Source organism: Canis aureus, chromosome 11, assembly GCF_053574225.1.
Source record: "Canis aureus isolate CA01 chromosome 11, VMU_Caureus_v.1.0, whole genome shotgun sequence".
Taxonomy (NCBI): Eukaryota; Metazoa; Chordata; class Mammalia; order Carnivora; family Canidae; genus Canis; species Canis aureus.
The window spans coordinates 2,727,226-2,735,315 of record NC_135621.1 but is presented as its reverse complement, the minus strand read 5'-3'; the positions used below and the strand labels follow the sequence as shown (position 1 = coordinate 2,735,315).

General features: G+C 56.9%; 2 protein-coding genes across 4 annotated transcripts in view; one reads left to right on the top strand and one right to left on the bottom strand.

Annotated features, from left to right (window-relative positions):
• Positions 1 to 1,149: 1,149 nt before the first annotated feature.
• Positions 1,150 to 5,400, bottom strand: NABP2 (nucleic acid binding protein 2). The gene is made up of 7 exons (XM_077913365.1): positions 5,259 to 5,400; positions 5,088 to 5,189; positions 4,639 to 4,777; positions 4,455 to 4,526; positions 4,198 to 4,279; positions 4,040 to 4,103; positions 1,150 to 1,693 (listed from the first exon to the last, which is right to left on the bottom strand). Exons 2-7 carry the CDS (start codon positions 5,164 to 5,166, stop codon positions 1,494 to 1,496), a joined length of 636 nt encoding a protein of 211 aa, XP_077769491.1. The 5' UTR covers positions 5,167 to 5,189; positions 5,259 to 5,400; the 3' UTR covers positions 1,150 to 1,493.
• Positions 5,401 to 7,509: 2,109 nt separating this feature from the next.
• RNF41 (ring finger protein 41) overlaps positions 7,510 to 8,090 on the top strand; it is a 32,038-nt gene continuing 31,457 nt past the window's right edge. For 2 of the 3 annotated variants that reach the window (XM_077913363.1, XM_077913360.1), the window contains exon 1: positions 7,510 to 7,703. The gene's annotated coding sequence lies outside the window, so the exon portion shown is untranslated. The other variant, XM_077913361.1, reaches the window with a different exon arrangement.

Sequence of the window (8,090 nt, the reverse complement as noted above, 5' to 3'; positions counted from 1 at the left end):
ATCAAGAGCTGACCGCCCAATCTGTCCCCAAAACCCCACCCCTCAATCCCGCCTCACCTTGTCTCCCCTCAATCCACAGGGGCCTTACCCTCATTGGCAGTAGGAGAGCTGTCACCGTAGGTCCCGCTCAGGCCGTATGGTGGACGCTCAGAGGCTCCTGAGTCAGGACAGGCAGCGGGGCTCAGCCTCCAGGCGCCTGGGGCGGGGGTGGGGTGGGGTGGGGATGGAGGCCACGTCAGATAGAAGGCTGGGATGGACACCCCCGCAGCCCCCCCAACTCCTAGCCCACCTGCCTTGGGGCGGGGTCAGGGAGGGGAGGGGCCAGTGTGGGAAGGCTAACGTCAGAGAAGAGTTAATGGTTCACTGGTCTCTGGGGTGGGGTCAAAGGTCAGTCTTGGCTGGGCCCCTGAGTAGGGAGGGGCCACCCTCTGCCCCTGGAAAAGCCACATGGCTAAGGAAAACCTGAGCCTAGCCTTTTCTTCTAAATAATCCACCCCACTAATCCAGTTGGTACCATTTTAGCCTTTTCCTGCATATACTCTCACCCTTCCCACCTTAGATCTGGTACAGGGCTTCCTTCATTTCCAACCCCCATCCCCACATTCCTTGGGAAAGTGGGTCCCATCTGGGTGTCCCTCAGCTGGAAAGGGGGTGAAGAGGCAGCAAGTGGCAACCCCAGGTGCCTGCGGAAGAAACCGTTCTTAGCCGCTCCTTATCCCAGCAGAGTAAGAGTCAGAGCTCTGGGAATCAATGACCAAGAAAGGGGAAGCTCTGGTGGAAGGAGGAAAGAAGTATCTGGGCTCCCCTCAGATGTCTGACCTGCCTTAAGATCAGGGGAGCAGTCTGATTAGGGCAATTGGTACAGGGGGTTGAGGTTGGCATTACCTGACAGCCAGAGACTGGAAGGACGCCCAGAGGAAGGGGGACACAGCCTTCTTGGTTCCAGCTGTGGGGGGGCAGGCAGGCTGGCGGGCAAGGGTCACCTGCAGGGAGGGGGCAGGGGAGGGAACTACCTTAAAGGGGCAGGCCTGCTTTGCCTGGGCCTCCTCTAGGCTGTCTTCCTTTTGCCTCCTAGGGATATTCTGCTTGCCCAGATGTCCGACTGCTAACCTTTCCATTTTCCCACAAAAAGCAAAGGAGTCCAGCACACAGAGTGGTAACGTTTATTAGGAAGGAGGGGTTCAATTCAACTCCCACATCACACACATTGGAAACAGACTGTGACTGTGGTTTCTAAAAGGAAGGAGGGCAGGCAAAGGGCCTTCAATCCCAGGGGATAGGCAGCTTCAGCTGGGCAAGGCAGGGAGTATGGGCTTAGGGTGGCTAAAGGCCTCAGCTCCCTACCCCTGCAATGAAATTTAGTGACTAAAATACTGCTACCTACCCAGCCACCCCACCCCACCCCCCAAAAGCCAGCAGCCTAGTAGGAGGCTGTGTTCTCCAGGAGACACCTGGGTTATGGTGGGTGGTGGGAAGGGACGAAGAACGTCTTGCTATCTCTTGCTGCTCCTCCGGGTTTCTTTGCCGTTACTGACAGGGTTGCTGGAGGGGCCAGGAGGGCCGGCAGGTGTGTGGTTGGGCTGGCTTCGGGTAATTCGGGTGCTGGGGGGGTGCGAGGGTACGTGAGGTGGGTGTGGGCCACCACCAGGACCTGGTGGGGCACTCAGTCCATTCCCGTTCTGGTTCTCAGAGGCTAGCAGTGGGAGAAGGGGAAGAAACAGGGATTAGAGTACTAAGGGAGGAGAGAAGTCCATCCCAAGGCCTCAGTCCAGGTCCCAGAGAGGGGCACGGTCTTCATCAAGCACAGCTGAACGTGCCTGCCAACTGGACCGACTGCAGGGAGTGGAGGTTGTATGAATGGAGCCCCAGAGAAGCCTCAAACCATCATTTGAGAAGTTGCTACGTGAGCCATGGTGTGGTAGTTTTCTTTTACTCCTCTTTCTACCACGGAGGTCAGACCTAGAATTCGCTGTTTAGTTCTAGGCTCTAAGACCTCTGACAAAAATGCCCCTTCGTCAAAAATCTTTGTAAAACTGGAGAAGCATGGGTAGAGGAAAGGCTCGAAGTTTCTGTGTTAAAATGTATGAAGGATCTTAAAAAAAAAAAAAAAAGTGTGGTGGGTATCACAATGATACATACGTTTTCGTTTTAGAAAATATGGGTAAGAGTGAGCAAAAAATTCTTACTCACAGCCCCCAAATAATAAGTAACATTTTTGTGTGTAGCTTCCATGTTTAATCGGAGCCAGGCCTGTGAGATGATTTCCTTGAGGTCCCACAACTGTGCACATCACTAACCTTGCCGCTACCGCTACAGATGATAATCTGTAGGACCATCTCCTTCATAGACTACAGGCTCCTAAAGGCAGGTGCTGTCTTTTGTTCCTTGGCATTCCTCATCAATACGTGTTTGTTAAGAGAGAGGCCTGCCTCTCATATACCGAGGACACCATAAACCCTCAATGTGGTAGAAGTCCCAGGCTAATGGTTCTCCAACTACATCCCTGCTTAAACCCGGCTGCTTGACCAGTGTGGCCAAAACGGAAAAGTAATGCCTTTTCCTCAACTCACAGAAAAAGTCAGGAGAGTACATAGAAAGTTTTTATGTTTTTATGCCATCCATGTTTTTTGGTTAAGCTTTTTGTACCTGTTAGATAGCCAAGTGAATGAACATCTGGCAGATGAATATTAGGGGCCAACAGGCTTAAATTAACCTTATTTAAAATACTAAAAAAAAAAAAAAATTATAAATCATAGAGTTATGGAGACCTGAAAGTATATAACAGCCATATTTTCCATTGAAAACATGGATACTGGGGATCCCTGGGTGGCGCAGTGGTTTAGCGCCTGCCTTTGGCCCAGGGCGCAATCCTGGAGACCCGGAATCGAATCCCACGTCAGGCTCCCAGTGCATGGAGCCTGCTTCTCCCTCTGCCTATGTCTCTGCCTCTCTCTCTCTCTCTCTGTGACTATCATAAATCAATTAAAAAAAAAATTAAGAAAACATGGATACTGATTTTTGTGGTGCAATTAAATGTTATTTCATGATGTGTCCCCAAAAACCCCTGGTGGTTCTGACACAAACAATTCTGAAAACCATGGAAACTAAGGATATAGACACAAACTGAGGAAGGGCAGAAGTAGCCTGAAGCCTAGTGTCAGAGGGAGAAACCTAAGGCACAGATCAGAGGTGAGAGAGAGCCACATCCCAGGGGGTAGCAGGATCAGCTGGGAGATGACCCAGAAGGAGAAAAAGAGCAGTAAAAACCCAGTTCCTAAGGAAAAGCTGGGGGACGAAGGAGGCGATGTTGGTAGGTGATTCTAATCAAAAGCAAGAGATCAAAATGCAGGGGCTCCAAGTATAAGAGATGAAAGAATCATAATCCTGAGGTCCAAGGTGTAGAAGAAGGGTCTTTAGCTTCAAGAGTGATAACCCTAGTGTTCTAAAGCTATACAGCATGGACTCCACGTTAAGTCCATCCATACCAGAACTGCATAAGGAACCAAAAGGGCAAGGAGAGGGATGCCTGGGTGGCTCAGCAGTTGAGCGTCTGCCTTTGGCTCAGGGCGGGATCCCGGGATCCAGGATCAAGTCCTGCATCAGGCTCCCTGTGAAGAGGCTGCTTCTCCCTGCCTGTGTCTTTGCCTCTTTCTCTCTGTCTTGAATGAATGAATGAATGAATAAATAAATACCCCCATAAAAGCTGGTGGGGGGGGTGGGCAAGGAGAAAAGGTCAAGGACCCACCAAAGAAGCAGAGAAACAAGTTTGAAAGAAGGAGTGCCATCTTGCGGGAAGAACTGTTCTCATTTGTGTCTTTGAGTGGTAGTGGCAAAAGAGTACCAGAGCTCTATCAGTGATAGAAACAGGTCTCTAAATCTTTTCCCCACAAGGACTTCTAAAAGAACTGGGAGAAGAATTGGGTGGAAGGGGATACATTGAGAGAAGAGAAACTGGGAAAGGGGTTGAGAACAATGCATCTTTTCAGGCTGGGGCGAGAAGAGGAGCTAGGACAAACTGAGTAGAAGGGAACAGGTGTACCTGGAGAGACGGCAGGTGGTCCTGTGGCAGGCTGCGGAGCTGTGGGGCTGCTGTCGTTCTGCACCTGAAGACACAAAGTAAATACTCAGACCTTGCTCCCCACCATGCTTCTGGCCTGACCTGCCCTCCCTTCCCCACATCAGGGCCATGGCACTCACCGTCTTGTTGGGTGCCTGCTGGGCGCTGTACTCTGGGTTTGGCTCACTGAAGTTAGGAACCTCAGAATAAACCATACAGAATCTGCAAGGGGAGAAATTGGCTAAAGCCTCAGACTCAGCCTCTGGGCCACTGCTGGAGGCCTCAAAAAGGTCCAGGTACAAGACATGGACTGGACACCCTTATGCTGCCTCCTTGAAAACCTTAAACTTACTCCCTTGGCCTCCTGCTTCTACATCCCAATGCCCAAGACACTTACTCTCCAATCTTCTGAAGGTCACCGCCACGTCCAGTGTATAGTGTGAGACAGCCTTTGAACACTGAAGCGTACCTGTGGGTGCGCAAAAAAAGTAGGATTCAGGATACTCCACGAGTTACAGAGGCGGTTCAATTTTAACTCAACCCTCCTTGCCTGTTACAGCCCTTGGATAACCAGGAATTACCCTTTGGTGAGCCGAATAATGTCTCCAGGCTGGATCAGGTTGCCCACGTCGTCCCAGACAGAGATATTGATGCTGCCTGTTTTGTCTGCCACTTTGCAGGTCCGAACCTCGTGCCCGTCCTTTGTCTTGGTCACTCGGCCTGAAGGGAACAGATCAACGGTGGGGCGGGCGGCAGGAAGAGGGATCATCGGATTGTGGGCGGAGGGGGCCGGAGGGACAGCACCATGGAGAGGGGCCTGAGCGGCGCGGGAGGCCTGAGTCTGGCCAGTTCCCCGGCCCTGCACTCGGCTACAGCCCTCCAGGCCAGCTCTCGGAGAGGCCCGGTAGGAGCGGTTGCCTGGGCTGCGCCCCACATCCCGCTGGCTGGCTAGGCGCCGAGGTGGTGTCCCCCCGGCTGCCCTCCCCGCCCGAGGACCCGCGCGCGGGGCCCGCTGACCCCGAATAGCCACCTGTCTCCAGCACAATGAAGATGAGGTTCAGATTCTTGAGCCCGGGCTTGATATCCTTCACGAAGGTCTCCGTCGTCATGCTGCCCAAGCCTCGGCGCTACCCTAGGGGGTGCGGGGGATGAGGGCTCCAGGCGTGGAGTCTTCGCCCCGGGCCCCACTCCCAGGGCCTACCTGCCACGCTAGGCTCGGGTCGGGCAGCCGCAAGTCCTCGAGTTCTTCTCGAAGGTCCGAAGAACTTCCCCGGAGCCTCCGACCTCGCGATCGGAGTCCGGGGGTCTCTGGGTGGGCTGCTTCGGGGCTGGAAGGCCCGGCCCGGGACGCTCTCAGGCTCAAGCCCCCGAGTCGGGGGGCGACCGGAGACGGGGCAGGGAAGCCGGCGCAGCTCCGAGCAGCGGAGTCTCAGCCGCCAAACCTTCCCGAGCCCTCCTCCGCACACGCGTCCGCACCCGCCGGGGCCCGGCCCATCCCCCCGCCACAGCCCACCCCCCAGCCCGCGGGCCGGCCGGCGCCCGCCGCACAGCCGCCCGCAGGGGGAGCCCCAGGCCCCGCCGCCGCCGGAAGCGGGGGACGCGCGAGCGCCGCCACGCCCGGAAGTCCCGGCTGCCCTGCGGCCAATCAGCAGCGTCCCCGTGCGCCCCGCGCCCGCCCCCGCGGAGCCAATGGGGGCCCGGCTTCCCGCGCGGCGAGAGGCGGACCTCAAGTGTTAAAGGAGCCCCGCGGCGGGCTTGCGCCGCGCGAAGGCCGACCACCAGGAGGCGCCTCGGGCCCAGCTTTGCTTCCTTGACCGGGAAGCTACACGCAGGCTCCCAGACTTTATTTCTAAGACCGCGGACAAAAGTCTGAAACCATCTCAGCGCTTCACTTATTTTCTCGACAATTCTTAAATATGGAATTCCGTTTTGCAGACAAGAAAACCTAGGTTATATAAAAAGCAGTGCTTAGCCCACAGCAGGCACAGCTCCTTCTCCCACTGCTATGACGCTCACCTTTATTCCTGATTTGGGGTCTTTTCTTTTTTTCTTTTTAATTTTTATTTATTTATGATAGTCACACAGAGAGAGAGAGAGGCAGAGACACAGGCAGAGGGAGAAGCAGGCTCCATGCACCGGGAGCCCGACGTGGGATTCGATCCCGGGTCTCCAGGATCGCGCCCTGGGCCAAAGGCAGGCGCCAAACCGCTGCGCCACCCAGGGATCCCTCTTTTTCTTTTTTAGTGAAGATTTTATTTATTCATGAGAGGCAGAGGCACAGGCAGAGGGAGGAGCAGGCTCCAGCAGGACTCGATCCCGCGTCCCCGGGGTCACGCCCCGGACCGACGACGCTCAACCGCTGAGCCACCCAGGCGTCCCTTGGGGTCATCTTTAATGCACCCCCCCCCCCAGCTTCGTAACGGTTTTGGAAAAAGCAGCCTTCACACCAGAGGCTGCCTCAGCGTTTTTGGAAGAATGGAACCCGGGGCACAAAGAACAGCATTTGCCTTAGTCCCTCTCCTCTTCCTAATGCACTTATCTACCTAGAGCCCAGGGTCTCCCCGCCCCCGGAGGAGTTAACAGAGGAGGCCCTTTGGGACTTGTCAGAACATCAACAGAACACTCCAGCTCGGTAGGGTTGTGTATAAGCCAATTACACATACACAAACCATAACCATTTGTTTAGCGAATATCCATAACAAATACTATCTAATATCAGATTAGCCTAGCAGGTCATGTCATTGCAATGTCTTGGCTTGATTAATTCCTTACCGTCCGGAGCGCTTTAGGCTCGGCCTGACTTTCCTCGGGTCCCAGGTTCTCTCCTGCCCACGCTCCCAATTACCGTTTTGTGTCCCTAGGAAGAGGGACATCCTATCGCCCCTCCCCTTGGGTGTTTCAGGGAACTCTGCGTCTAGGAGCAAGGCAGCCACCCGGTGGGCACCCCAGATCAGAGCTCTGCGGCGAGCCGCTCCCTCGTCCTCCACCCAGTGGTCGCCCAGTAGACTACACTATCCTCTCCCGCGACTATGAATCACTGGGTCGGGAGGCTCCGGGACGGAGGCCACCGCTCTGGAAACAGCAGACGGCCGGCCCCGCAGCAGGCCAGCCCCCGCCGCGACCTCGCACCCGGCCAACCCCAGGAGAGCGGGCTGGACGCTGCTCCACCGCCGGGTCCAGCCCCCCTGGGAGTCCGCCTCGGGCTCCGCCCCCACACTGGCGCTGGGAAGCACCGAGTCCTCCCTCCCACATGGCTACAGAGTCCGCGTCGGGATCATAAACATTTTCGGCGGAGAGAGAAGGCCCGGCCAGGCTCCCCGCCTCCTCGTTGGTCGCTCGCGGCCTCTAGTCCAGATCCAACTTGGGCGAGGAGGCGAGGCTTGGTGACGAGCTTCCGCCGGGTTGCGCAGCAGCGGCGGGCGGGGCCTGGTGACGAACTTCCGCCGGGTTACGTAGCAGCGGTGGGCGGGGCGAGGGGCCCTCCGCGCACGGCGGCGAGTGGCTGGGACCCTCCCTCCACTTCCCCTTCCCCTTCCCCTCCCAGGATAGGCCGAGGCCGGGACCGGCACCGGCGCTCTCCCGCGGCCGCCGCGGCCTCCGCTCCAGCCGGGCCGGGGTGCGGACGGTCCAGACCGCTTCCAGGGCGGTGCGTACTGCGCCTGCGCCGGCTCCCGCCTACGAGGCTGTGGGACGGGAGGGGGAGATGTCCCGCGGGGGTTGGGACGGGGGCTCGAGATACCGGAGGTCGGGACAAGGGACGGGAGCAGAGATGAGAAATGGAGGAAGGGAGCGGGAATAGGGAGGAGTCGGAGGTGAGGAAGGGGCGCTGGAGGCTGCTTTGGAGTAGGGGAGGCGGGTGCGGGAGGGGGCCTGGCCGACGGGAGGACCGGGAGGAGGGGACCTGGGGCTACAACGTGGTGTTTAAATGGCAGTGACGGCGGGCTGGGAGGGGAGGGAACGTTGGGGGGTAGCCTGGGCAGGGGCGGTGGAACCTGAGCCCCCGCCCTCGCCGCGCGGAGCTTGGCTCCTCTCC